This window comes from Bubalus kerabau, chromosome 4 (assembly GCF_029407905.1).
Source record: "Bubalus kerabau isolate K-KA32 ecotype Philippines breed swamp buffalo chromosome 4, PCC_UOA_SB_1v2, whole genome shotgun sequence".
Taxonomy (NCBI): Eukaryota; Metazoa; Chordata; class Mammalia; order Artiodactyla; family Bovidae; genus Bubalus; species Bubalus kerabau.
Window position 1 is genome coordinate 113,809,999 of NC_073627.1, and position 14,782 is coordinate 113,824,780.

The 14,782-nt window shown below is 38.3% G+C and overlaps 1 protein-coding gene across 1 annotated transcript in view; it reads right to left on the reverse strand.

Annotated features, from left to right (window-relative positions):
* Positions 1–14,782, reverse strand: part of LOC129650945 (cell surface hyaluronidase-like) — a 54,738-nt gene that overhangs the window by 9,230 nt on the left and 30,726 nt on the right. Inside the window, 4 exon segments of the mRNA XM_055579709.1 lie at positions 3,026–3,245; positions 5,500–5,682; positions 9,416–9,624; positions 13,696–13,884. Of these exon segments, the coding sequence (XP_055435684.1) occupies positions 3,026–3,245; positions 5,500–5,682; positions 9,416–9,624; positions 13,696–13,884 (801 nt within the window).

A 14,782-nucleotide genomic window follows, 5' to 3' on the forward strand; every position in this document is an offset into this window, starting at 1 on the left:
CATTATGTTAAACATCCAGAAGCTGAACATTTGTTTGAAGTCTCAGGTCTGAAGTCAAAAATTCTTGTGAATTTTCCTACTTATCTCTAATTTACATGTGTTTTTGACATTAAAACAAAAATTCTCCTCAAATTTCCAAGTAAAAGTGGTGTCCATAGACACTTCAAATACTTCTCAACTGCCAGGTCAGTAGTCAATACATTTTTAAGAAATGAATTCTGATCAATGTTTTAAGCCCCGAAATAAAGAATGCTAAACATCAATGCATGGAACCATTTAACAAGATAGGCCTAGAATAGTTTCGAAGATGATTAAATTATCTTTACAAATTCTAGTATTTCTTATAAGAAGTATAAATTATTTGAAGTCTTCTCAGTAATGAAGGACTTTCTTAACAAATTCAATTTGAGAATTAGGCTGGAAAATTTACTTCTCCACAAAGATTATCTGACAATTTCACTTTAACAGTCAAAACATTACACAGGACAGGCAAGGATTCATATAAGCTTATTTATGTACCCGGTTTATTTTTTGGTCTGTTGGTTAGTTTAGTTGAACTGGAGTATAGAGGTGGCTCAAGAGTATTAGAGACCAAGACCGTGATAGTGAGTTATCATCAGAAAAATAATCATCCTATATCACAACAGGAAGCATAAATCCCCCTTCCTTTCCCTGTTCTTACTGCCACCAACAGACAGAAACAAGAAAAATTAGAAATAAGAAATAAAAGAAATATTTAGAGGTTTTCTCCCTCTTATTAAAAGAGATCAGTCCTGGATGTTCTTTGGAAGGACTGATGCTAAAGCTGAAACTCCAATACTTTGGCCACCTCATGCAAAGAGTTGACTCATTGGAAAAGACTCTGATGCTGGGAGGGATTGGGGGCAGGAGGAGAAGGGGACGACAGAAGATGAGATGGCTGGATGGCATCACCGACTCGATGGACATGAGTCTGGGTGAACTCCGGGAGTTGGTGATGGACAGGGAGGCCTGGCGTGCTGCAATTCATGGGGTCGCAAAGAGTCAGACACGACTGAACTGAACTGAACTGATTACAGTATGTATTTCTGTGGCAGTAAGAACTTTTTTTAAAACTCCTCCAGGCCCAGGAAACTAAAATGTGAACATTTATCAGAATCACCTGCACGGCCTGTTAAAGCAAAGACCATAAGCCCCACTCCTGAAGTTTCTGACTGGGTAGAACTGGGTGGGACCCAAGAGTTCGAATTTTTCACAAGTTCCCAGGTGATGCTGATGCTGCTGGTCTGGGGACCACAAGTTGAGAACCATTCCTCTTGACCCATATTTGTTTATATATAGGTTAAATATTAATTAGGGCAATATTGATTCTGTACTTCTTTTTCTCCTGGAATCAATGTGACTTCCTATGGGGTTTCCCATGCCTGATTTTAGCTCATACTTTGGATTTACTTTCACTGCTAAGTTTTCTCAAGATCTAGAAGACTGTCTCATTAAGACTATGTCACAGGAAGCACTTCACTTCTAGCCAAAGTCAGTTTGTACTTTTAATTATAGGTAAACATAATAGCATATGCTTCAAATTAATAGTTTTTCATCTTAAAGGAAACAATTTCCATGAGGGCCTTTTCTGAAGATAAATTTCACACTGCCAAGAAAACAGATACTTCCACATCACTGACATGTATACATAATAGTGATAATGTACTGGAATCACAGCTGAGAAAGAAAAGATGACAACCAATAAATCCACAATGACCCAGGGCAAACTGATGTGTAAATACATTTTGACTGATTTTATTATAAATTTGGACTGGTTTGCTTCTTATGATCATTAAATTCTAGAGTGAGCCAAAATTCAGGAGAAACCATTCAATATTTATAAACTGGCAGCAAACATCATCAAAAAATTTATGATTTTACAAACAATAAATGCTGGAGAGGGTGTGGAGAAAAGGGAATAGTCTTGAATTGTTGTGCTGTGCTTAGCTACTCAGTTGTGTCCTACCCTTTGCAACCCCATGGACTGTAGTCCTCTAGGCTTCTCTGTCCATGGGGATTCCCCAGGCAAGAATTCTGGAGTGGGTTGCCATGCCCTTCTCCAGGGGATCTTCCCAATCTAGAGATCGAACCAAGGTCTCCTGCATTGCAGGCGGATGCTTTAACATCTGAGCCACAAAGGAAGCCCTGGCACTTTCACTGCTGGTGAGAATGTAAACTGATACAGCCCCTATGGAGAACAGTATGCAGGTTCCTTAAAAAACTAGAAATAAAACTACCACATGACCCAACAATTCCACTACTGGGCATATACCCTGAGGAAACCATAACTGAAAAAGACACACGTTCTTTTTCACAATGTTCATTGCAGCACTATTTACAGTAACTAGGACATGGAAGCAACCTAGATGTCCATCGACATGAATGGATAAAGAAGCTGTGGTACATATATACAATGGAATTTTAGTCATAAAAAGGAATGCATTTGAGTCAGTTCTAATGAGGTGGATGAACCTACAGCCTATTATACAGAATGAAGTCAGAAAGAGAAAAACAAATGTTGTATATTAATGCATATATATGGAACCTGGAAAGATGGTATTGATGAATCCATCTGCAGAGCAACAACGGAGATGCAGACATAGAAAACAGATTTGTGGACACTGTGGGGGAAGGAGGACAAATCGACAGTAGGATGGCAACATAAATTACCATACGTAAAATAGATAGCCAGTGGGAATTTGCTATATGATGTAGGTAGCTCAAATCAGGTGCTCTGTGACAACCTAGGGGGTGAGATGGGGTGAAAGGTGGGAGGGAGGTTCAGGAGGAAGGGGACATGTGTATACCTATGGCTGATTCACACTGATGTATGGCAGAAACCAACACAATATTGTAAAACAATTATCCTCCAATTAAAAATAAATTTAAAAAATAAAATAAATGGGCAGGACAGATGTTTCAGGGGGGAAAAAAATATGCTGACTGCACAGAACCTTTTGACTTTTTCTCTTGGACCAAAGCCCACTTTTATTCCTTGTTTTACCTGACGGGTTCCACAGCCTTGACAAAGTCCTTTGAGCATGGACGGCATCGACTTGAGGGCTGATGGCTTTCTGTAATAGCGGGGATACGCTTTGGCCATGCAGTTACTGATGTCTTTTGAGTCTGTTGCTGCCTGGATCTTGACTCTTTCGCATCCCTGAGATGAACAGTAACTGTGACCATCCCTGTGGCTTTTGGCTTTAAGATACAGAAACAGCAACCTGCACAAAACAGACCAGTCCAAAGGGTATTAGATTTTGACTTTCAAAAACTTTCAAATTAACTCATGGCCAGTGGGGATATTCCTCCAATAAAGTAATTTTTTTCTCAAAAGGAAAATAACTTATAAAACTAATAAAGTTGCTTCTTTTTCCTTTCTGTCCTCATAGGGTTCTAAGTCAAACACAATTCCACTTCAGAAAATATCATGAAAATCTGAATCCGTCATTATGGACAGTATCAAAGTAAATTTCTGGTTTGAATAACCTCAATACGTAATTTGGGAAGATGGAATTTGGCTTGGCTCAAAAATTCCTTGGAAAACTAATACTTATGTTGAGTTTAGAATTTGGTAAATTAGGGTGGTTTATTCTTTCTTTCTTTTTCTTTTAGTTTATACATTATTCTGTTTTAAGGCACAAAACTGGAATAATAAAAACAGCAACTTTGAGACTTATTTGTTTAAGGCCAAGATATGGTCTCAAATCAATTCCTGTGATGTATACTAAGAGCAGATGGGCCTGGAGTCCTTCTGTCTATACTTTGGCCAAAACCAAGTGAAATGATCAGTCCTACCCAGTCTGAATTCTCCTCCAATATGAATGGAAAAGCAACTTCTAGGCAACAGTCCAATGTCTTGTCAGCAAACCTAGGCCTTCTAAACCAAAGGAAGTCAAGATTCTAAAAATGACTTGATCAACTGTGATTGATTACTGGAGTTCACAAGTTCACATTTTAAAATGAAGTCAACAAACAATACAAAGTTGAGATTATGAGGTGAAAGTCAGCCACTGTTCCAACATCTAGTAATTTTAACATATACATAAGGAATGACAGGGATCTAATTAGGCCTGTGCCTTTTGATATATAATTAAAACCATCAAAATGAACAGAATGAAAAAGAATTTGAACCTCAAAGGCTGGAAGGTTCTAGAAATACCCAGATGAAGCAATATTTCCTATCATTGTACATATAAATCATTAATTTGTGATCACCAGACTGTCCTTACAAATTTGGGCCTTATATTTATTTTTGCAGAAAATCAACTGGGAATGTGGCTGTTCTGTCATCTATAGAATAAAACTCTAACTAGGTTTTTAAAGATTAATTAGAAGTTAAACGTAAGAGAAAATGATATGAAAGGATTTAAGCTAATCACACTGGCTGCTGCACCAGCCCTGGAGGGCAAATGAGTTGCTTCTTACCCAAAGGCTAACAAGACAATTGAGTGAACTCCAACCTCATTCCCCAGTCAGTCCTGCCACCCTTCTCTTTAGTCCAAAATTTTCTTCCCCCAAACATGCCATGCCATGTTTTTCATGCCTCCATGCATTTATCCATACTGTTCTTGGAACACTTACTCGTCTCCTCCTACTCACTCCTTAAGAGTTAGCCCCAGTGTCACCCTCGTGGGTTGTCATTGACCACCCAAGGCTGAACGTGTGGATTATCTCAAAAGGCATGCTATAGGACTTACGGCATTTAAACCTTTCACCCTCTAACTACTTGCTTTACATGCCCACATCCTTCAGTGGACAGTGAATTTGCAGAAGAAATGCATCTTATTTACATGAGTATCTTTATAGTACCTAGACAATGGCATGGAGTAGAAATGTCAGCTTAAGGAATGGATATTGGAGGAGCATGCTACTTTCTGGAAGAGTACAGGAGATCAAGCCTACCATAACCCAAAGGCTGAGAGACTGTAACTGGATAAAAGCAGACAAAGCCAACAGGACCCCAGGTGAACAGGATTAGAATTAAAAAGTGGAAAGATGCAGCCTAGAGAAAGTTGAAAGCAAATATGCCATGGTTACACAGTGTTTTTTGTTTTTTTTTTTTTAAACCCAAGGTCAACTTGAGAGATAGCCTTAAAGGAAGAGAAAAATGAGCTTTTGCTAAAATATGAACTATATCATATGGAAATAATCATCTTTAGAGTTGTTATGGAAAACATTATTTTAATTTTCAACTGGGCCTACTGGTTCTTTATTGACAAGGATAATTTTTCTCTCTAAATTGCCTTAATAGGTATACGGCAAACATCTCACTCGATTCCTATTGCCAACTGTAATTATGAGTCATTCTAGTTCTTCTTAAACCTCTAATGGTGATGAGCAGAGAATTACCCACATCAGCTGCTTTTCTAACTAGCCGTCACATCACAGCCTATTCTTAGTTACACTGAAGAACTAGTAATTTCACCATTAAAGAAAAACAGCAAAAATTTTCGTTCATGGGTTGCCCTGAATTACCCCGTGCTGGAGTCAAAATAGAATTTCCTCTCAGACTGCTTCTTCTGCAATTCCTCCAGTGAATGCACAGGCTCATACTCTTCCATTTTGGATAATGAGCCATTATGCTGCTGTAAAAAGCCAAAGGTAACCTGAAAACTTGTGTTTGATGGATAGCAGAGACCAACTCGAATCCAGTCATTCCTATAAAGGAGAGACAATAAAAACACAAGTCCACATTTGAGCCAATATCTTTTGGGTATTACAGCATATGTAAATTTTAGCCATGATCTTCTCCTTCTTAAATTTCTACTGTGTATGGAGCCACTAACAATGAAAGTCCTGAACCCTAACACACATAAGTTATCCACCTTTCCATGTTACCCAGATTTCTCTCATCGTATATTTACACTGATATGGCTTAGAAAAATCTTGTTTGCAATAAGATTTCAGAGAATGTGAATAGACGTTGGATAAAATGTACTCAGATACTGTAAGCAGATAATAAAATTAAATGAGAAGTTGGGAATGGGTACACTAAGATGGAATAAGCAGTAATAGCCGGATTGTGGAAATGTATGCTGCTACAAGTTTTCCATAGGATTTTTTTATTCATAAATATATTTGTATCTTTTATAATAACACTAGGATAAATTCCCGGAGAAGGCAATGGCACCCCACTCTAGTACTCTTGCCTGGAAAATCCCATGGACGGAGGAGCCCAGTGGGCTGCTGTCCGTGGGGTCACTAAGAGTCGGACACGACTGAACAACTTCACTTCCACTTCTCACTTTCATGCACTGGAGAAGGAAATGGCAACCCACTCCAGTGTTCCTGCCTGGAGAATCCCAGGGACGGGGGAGCCTGATGGGCTGCCGTCTATGGGGTGACACAGAGTCGGACACGACTGAAGCAACTTAGCAGCAGCAGCAGCAGCAGCAGGCTAAATTCCCAGTGGCAAAATTGCCAGTTGCTGTTGTTGTTGTTGTTCAGTCACTAAGTTGTATCCGTAACCCACCAGGCTCCTCTGTTCGTGGGATTTTCCAGGCAAGAATACTGGAGTGGGTTGCCATTTCCTTCTCCAGAGGATCTTCCCAACCCAGGGATCAAACCCACATTTCCTGCTTGGTGGGCAGATTCTTTCCCACTGAGCCACCAGGGAAGCCCTAGAATTGTTAGAGACAAAGGTATATGCATTTTTTAAGTCTTTGATAATATTAACAAATTGCAATAGTGTTTTTTCTTACCTAATGTTCTTGGATATAAAATTAATACTCTTCAAAAACCATTAAAAATATTTCTCCTTTTTTATCATTTGCTTTTTTCTGATGTTCTTTTAATTGTGGTAAAATACAAAATTTGCCATGTTAGACATTTTTAACTTTACAGTTTAATGGCATTACGTACATTCACAAGGTTGTACAACCATCACCACTATTCATTTCCAGAACTTTTTAATCATTCTAAAGAATTTTACCACAATATGTAATGAGGGTTTAAAACTGTTCACACAAATTTCATTCAGTAATCCCACTAAAGAATTAGAAACACAGACCAAAAATAATAAGAAAAATGTTCTATCCAGTATTATTTGTAATACTAAAAGGGGAGGAGGGACAGGAGAAAAACAATCTAAATGTTCATGGGGGAATGGAATAGTTAAACACATTTTGGTATGAGATATACTCAGAGAACCTTTGAGGGTGGAAAGAGACGAGAACCCTATACACATTTATAATGCCTTACTTTGATTAGAAGAATTATAGGTTATTGCAATTTTCTTTATGTTCTTCTGCATTTTCTTAGTTTGTGCAATAAGTATAGATTTATAACTTTTAAACTGTTATTTTCAAAAGTGCCACTAGGACAAAATCCATGATCTCTCTGTAATTATCTTAAACATGGGGAAAAAAAAAACTTACATCTCCTCTTGCCTCTGCCCATGATATAATTTTTACAAACTTTTAGATGATTAAACAAGGAAAGTCTGACTGAATTTCAAGCCCATATGGAGTTTTGAAACTTCTGGCTCAGCCCTTTTCTCACTTTAAAATGTTTTTTACTTGCTCAGTATTTATTCAAAAAATTATGCTTGGTATGTACAGAACCCTGTTTACCTTTTGACTGTAATATCTCACCCTCAGGTTCACAACCTGCCAGCTATAACTTTCTGGACTGCTGATCACTCTTTGGCATGTCTCCCCCACCCTCTCTGACAATCATTTGTTCTTTCATTGACTTCTAGGTAGCTCACAGATGGGAGTGATATGATCAGACTGGCTTTTAAAAAGAACTACACCCTGGACACAATGTGGGCCAAGGATTGGAAGTGGGGGGAGACGGGGAGACCGAGTAGGAGGCTGCTGCAGGGATCTAGGTGAGATGATAATGACTCAGTCATAAGCAGTGAGGGTGGCAAGAGTGAAGAGATTTGAACAATATTAAGGAGACAGGACCAACCGGGCTTGGCCACTAATAGGATGGAGAAATGAGAGAAAAGAGAGAGCCAAAGATGAGTCCTGAGAGTTTGTTTTCTTTTTTTGACTTGGTTGACTCAGTAAGTGAAGGTGCAGTTCTTTGGCAGCAACAAGTATTACAGGAAAATAGTTGTGGTTCAGTTTAGAGCATATGCCAGAGGCCTAACATCTCAGAATAAGAGCATCTACCGTATGTTCAGCCACTCTTTAAAGTGCCCTACTTAGAGGCGAATTCCTATATGATCTATGTCCATTTCTGTTCATTTCAGTTAGTACTTTGAGAGAGTTCTGACGAGTTAAGGTTTATGACCAATCAGGTGAACAAACCATTTCAATTTTTCAGGGATATATCTGAGCAGTTTCATTTAACCACCATACATATCTAGATAGTCCCAGCTCTGGTTTCTAGTCTTATCTCTGTCACTCCCCTAACCTAGGCTCCCACGACAATCAATAAATACATCAGTCTTTGAGCAGAACTAGCCCTTTACAGACTCTGCTGCTTTTGTAACAAAATGATCACTTACTGTCACTTCCTCAGTGTAGCCTGGCCCAACTCCCTTATGCAGAATAATTGCTCTTATCCTTTGTCCATTAAAAAAATAGTACTGGCTTATTTACTTAAATTTTATTCTACCTGTACACTGTGAGTTTCTAAAGGACAAGTATTTCTCTTGGTCATCCTTATATCAACTGGCACACAGTAAACATTTAAATAAATTAAATAATTAATTAAATAAACAGAGGTCTTGATTAAAAGTAATACTATAAAAAAAAAAGTAATACTATGAGAGCAGACAATTGAGAAGTCAAGAGGGAATAGAAAGATGCTTTCACATACAGGCAGAGGTGCAAAATATCTGGCATTCAGGCCACAATTTTCCACTCTGTGCCCACTGATGACATGAATAATCAATCATACCACTCTCTTCTGTCAAGTCTAAACTTGGCCTCAAAAACCTTTTTACTTTCTAGGTAACCAAGTGCTCAGTTGGAACACCAGATAAAAATGTCTTCCTATCCCAGCTATGGAGAATTACAGTATTCAGCATACAGTATTAAAATCTACTGTTGGGGAATTCTCCGCCAGGCCAGTGGTTAAGACTGGTGCTCTCACCAGTGCTGAGGGCCCAGGTTCGGTCCCTGGGGGGGAACTAAGATCCCACATTTCCACAGACAAGCCACGTGGCACAGCAAAAAAAAAAAAAAAAAAAAATCCTACTGTTAAATTCTGCACAAAATACCTTGGCCATAGAGAAAAATACATGCTTTTTAAAGGAGAGGATTTAACCTATATAATCCCTTAAGTCCATCAATATAACATATATAGCCTTTCCACAGGAGGAACAAAGCACGTAAAGCCAGGATTCTTTACTTGCTACAAAGGAGATAGGCTATTATTTTTCTCCACTAAATTACTACTTGCTCAACTATTTGAAATCACAGTAACAGAAGCATACTTGTTGAAGTTTATGAGGTATAGAAAAGCAATCTTGGGTGCTGGCCCATTCCAGTGGATGGTGTAGCCCTTCTCCAGCATGATCACAGGCTGGTACTGTGAGAAAGCTGCCTTCTGGTTAATTCCTCGGAGCACCACAGGGTAGTCTGGATACTCATCTCGTGTGATGGTCATAGTCAGATTCGGAGTGCTCCATGCCTGCACATAGACCTTCAAAAAATAATTAAGAATTAAAGAAAAGAGAATGAAAATTTAAATAGCTAAAAAAAAAAATTTCCAGCAAAAGTCAAGTGTCTCTACTTTCAAAGGAGAGATTCTATGATCTGTGCCAGACAAAAATGAGTAGTAGCCAACTTCATCCTAAGCTCCACTTACAATGAAGCCTACTTAAACTGAAATGGTAAAAACAGACCATGTGTTCTGCTAGCCAAGATCTTCATCATCTCTTCCACAACAGGCCAGCTTATTCATCAGAATATAAAACCTTTGTGGTTTACATAGCTTGTCAAAGAAATCCTTCAATCTGAAGTACACACATATAAAAAATTAGTAAATTAATGTGAAAACTGATACCCTCTAGTTAAATCTGAAAGGCTTTCCTCTGAAATAAGAGGTGGAAATTTAAAATATCTTAGAGCTTTGGCTTTCGATTTTCCATGACCTGCATCAGCCCAAGAAGTCATTTTTCACCCATTAAAAAAAAAAGTTATAAAGTGTTCTGCAAAAACTGGAAAAACCTATTAAACTGAGGCAAATTTGAAAGCCCTGAGTTTATTCCAGTGGCATTTGGGCCCCATGCTACACCAAAACAAAATCTTCCCCAAATGCATCCTCCAAGGAACAAACCTCAGAACAATCTCCTAAAACAAATCTGCATCTGTAATAGAATTCCCCAGAAGTATCGAAACATCTGCAGAATGCTGCATTTAACCCACACAACTTCTCTGTTTTCTGTTTCTCTTTTCCACAGTTTTGTCCATAGTGATTCCTTAATTATAAATTCTTTGAGCCAGGAAGTCTTAACTTTCATTTGTGTTTGACTATTTTGATATAACTCTTCTCTACTGACACCATGTAAAGATTAAAATACAGATAGGAAATATATAGTTTGAGACTGATTGTCTTCATTTAAATATATATGTTTAATATATTATATTCACTCATTGTTTATTTAAATGTTTATATGTGACCTGTACTTCATTACATTGGGTTGACCAAAAAGTTCTTTCAGGGTTTTTTCATTACGTTGCAACAGAAAAACCCAAATGAACTTTTTGGCCAACCCAATAATAGGTTATATAAAGGTTATATATAAAATATAATAAAATACACACCCCACCCCAAACACATATCTATAACCTTCTTTCTTCCACATCCAAGGATCTGAGGTAGCACATGCTCCTTATAAGGGCTTCCCTAGTAGCTCAGCTGGTAAAGAATTCGCCTGCAATGCAGGAGACCCTGGTTCAATTTCTGGATCAGGAAGATCCCCTGGAGAAAGGGTAGACTACCCACTCCAGTATTCTTGGGCTTCCCTGGTGGCTCAGCTGGTAAAGAATCTGCCTGCAATGTGGGAGACTTGGGTTCGATCCCCGCGTTGGGAAGATCCCCTGGAGAAGGGCATGGCAACCCACTCCAGTCTTCTTGTCTGGAGAATCCCCATGGACAGAGGTGCCTGGTGGGCTACAGTCCATGGGGTTGCAAAGAGTCAGCTGAGAGGCTAAGCACAGCACAGCACAGCATGCTCCTTATGATACCACCTTTCTTCTTGAGTACCTTTATCCTTGGGTCAGCAAAAAGCAGACATTCCATTAAAAATATTTACAAATAGCTAAATAATGATTATTCTATCTTGAGATCCAGTTGTTTCTAATTTTTGCTGAAAACGTACAGTATTATATATCATCCAAGGAACAACAAATGGCTGTAGATCTGGGCTCCCAGCCCAAATTTCAAATCCCCAGGAGAAAATTTCTATCTTACCATTCCCAGAGCCTCGTGGGCAGGATTAAACAAACAAAAACAATAAAAAAAAAAAGAATTACTACTTTGCTTTGTAAGACAGAAGTATCAGGTTCACATTCTCAAGTATATCAAATCCAAATTACGGAGACATTTAAAATAAAATATAAAGTCTTCATTAGTGAGTACATACCACGTTAAGAAAGACAAACAGATACATGTACCTTTGAATACACATGGCTAGCAATTTAACTACAACTGTAGCTATTGAAGAATTTAAAAGCTTCTTATTTTTGTTTTAATTCTCGAATTTCTACATCTTCTTAGGCATTAATGACTACTTAATTTTAGAGGGCAATTCTGGTTAAGAATAAAATGAATGAAAAAATAAATCACATTTTTAACCACATTCTTTTCTTCTTTATTTTTTACTATAATTAATTCTCCATCCTTTCCTGGTCCTTCCTGGAACTCAGGCAAATATGATTCTTCTTGCTCCCATGGGAATGAGAAATCCCACAGCAAAGAAGCCAGTATTCCATTAAAATAAGCCAGAAAAATCTCTCTAATCTTTATCCCTCTTAAGCCCTTTGTCTTGTCTATTGATGAGAATCTTTTTGAAGCTGGTTTTTTTTTTTTTTTAATTTAAGAATCATAGCATTCTTTAACAATGATGATTCAAAGTCTGAAGAGTAATAAAGAAATCTGCTACAAGAAACTCCCACTACAGAAGGCTTATTAAATGGCAGAAACCAGAAGACTCCAAGGGCTCAAGAAATTGAAAAGCAGGAGCCACAAACACACACTTGATGGGTAAAGTAGTCAGAGTTCTGCAAAGGTACTCCATCACCAAACTGGTCCTTCCCCTGGAAAAACCCATCCTACAAATTAGAGAATTCAGCAGCATATCAGCAAGTGAGGTTTCTTTCTTGCCTTTGAGACTATCAGAGCCAAGTCTGCCTTGGAGAATACCTTGCTTTTCCTCTAATTCTCCTCTTCATGCTCCAATTATCCTTTTCCTTTATTCTTTTATCTCCCTCAACATTTATTATTAAATATGATCACGTAATTGTCTAAAATATGGAAACAAAATTCTGCTCTCTTCAAAATTCTGGGCAACTGGTACCTTCATTCTGCAATCTTCTATCCATCCAAAATATCACTATTAAAATCATCTTTGCAACTTAAGAGCCCTGCTCTTCAAATAATACTAATTGCAGCAAGCACTTCACTATGTGCCAGGCCATGGGTGAAATGTATTATCAGTACTCATGCATTCTATCTTCACAACAGCCACATATGAAAGAAACTAATATTATCCTCACTGTGCAGAGGCACAGAGCAGCTAATTAACTTACACATCTCGTATTTAAGAAAATAACAGAGCCAGGATTCAAAGCCATGTGGTCTAGTTCCAGCATCTATTTTCTGAACATTATACCTCCCGAAGTATTCCATCCTCTTATACTTGGCATCCAGTTAATAAATGCACACTAGCTTAATGTTTTCAAAGAAGTGTTTCCCAATCTATAGCATCTCCTTCATATTTTCACAGATATATTATGATTTGCAGAATTTCCTTGAATTCCTTCCTTGTCCACTCATTTCCAATTCCCAACTCTGTTTCTGAGAATATATTGCTTTCCATGTGACCTACTGATATTCTGCCTCACAAGTTAGATTCCCTAATTTAGAGATAAATAGAGATAATAACCCTGAAGGGCTTCCCAGGTAGCACTCATGGTAAAGAACCCACCTGCCAATACAGGAGCTGTAAGAGACACGGGTTCAATCCCTGGGTTGGGAAGATCCCCTGAAGGAGAGAATGGCAACCCACTCCAATATTCTTGCCTGGAGAATCCCATGGACAGAGGAGCCTGATGGGCTACAGTCCATAGGGTCACAAAGAGTTGGACACAACTGAAGCAACTTAGCACCTAAAAGCAAAGAATAAAATGCCTTCTCAGGGGGCACAGCTGTAGCACAGCCAGAAAACCTGGCCTAAGACTCAGGAAATACGGTTTCTCACCCCGAATATCTCCTAACCATATTTAACCAAGTGCAAATTAATCCTACTTCTCTTGGGCTCACTTTTCCACTTTTAAATTGGTTTGTAGTGGGGGACCTTTAAATAAAATTCTACGAGTCTATGATTTCTAATGAAATTTTTCTTTTTTTTAACCGCTTTAAAAAAAAAAAAGAAAATCATGCTTTGAGAAGTATCCATCAGCCAGAAGACCTGAAGTGTACTCCTCACAGAAACAGTGCTGTCAGGAGCTGGGGGGCGGGGATCAGGTATCACAATGCATTCCGGCCTACCTGGGCATAGCTCCCACTGCACACCACTGCATTCCATTTGGTCACGTTTATACAGCTTGGATGGCAGATCAGGTAGTTGTCCATTCTTCCCACATAAGCATCCTTGTATCCCGTCACAGAGCCATCAATGTCGTGGAATATGGAGTTCTTATCACCATCTAGCTCACAGTCTTCAAACCAGGGACCAGGCTTTCCAAAGAATACATTAAGAGAGACCTAACAGCGATGAAAAGCAAGGACATCCTACAATGAGGGCTGCTGCCACGGTACCCAGTGTCCCCTGCAAGAACCCAACTTCATATTCATTACAATTCATTACAAAACCTTAAAGACTATGCAGTTCTGAGACACAGCACAGTTGTCAACCAACATTTTTGATTAATTATGACATGAACAGAAAAAAAAAGCTTCCTGAAGCCTTAGTTTCTGCAGCAAGCTTTCAACTTCATCTTTGATGTTTTCCCTTTTTTCAACTTGATTACCTGTTCCCCAGATAAAACGAATTCATGGTAACAGAAACCAGAATAGTTGTGGAAAGAGGAACTATGTAGTCAAGGTATTTGTTAAAACTTAAAAACTTTTCACTTAAGATCTCCGCATGTCCCTGTATGCAAATTATACCTCAATTAAATTAAAATACATTACAAGTTCGATCTCCTGAGCTAATCATTTCATTTTACTTCAAATGTTTTAGTTAACTTGTAAATGACTCCTGTCACCAAAAAATAAGTACAGTTCCAAACTGAAACAGTCTAAATGTTGTCTTGGTATGGTTGCCTGACCACTGGACTCATTAGAACCTGTGGAAAGGTGTCTGTTCTTTTTTTCTCTCCTCAACAAGTCCAGCTCAGTAATTTTCATGTCAGGTAACATTAATTCAATACCTTTATCAAACACATAGTACATAACTAGCTACAAAGCAGGCTACAGGTTACATAATTTATAATCTTTCAGTGCGCTAAGTTGCTTCAGTTGTATCTGACTCTTGCGACCCCATGGACTGTAGCCCACCAGGCTAATGTTATTCAACCCATGCAAATACACCTTATGATGCTTTTATGCACTCATTGTCCTGGCAAGTTTTAAA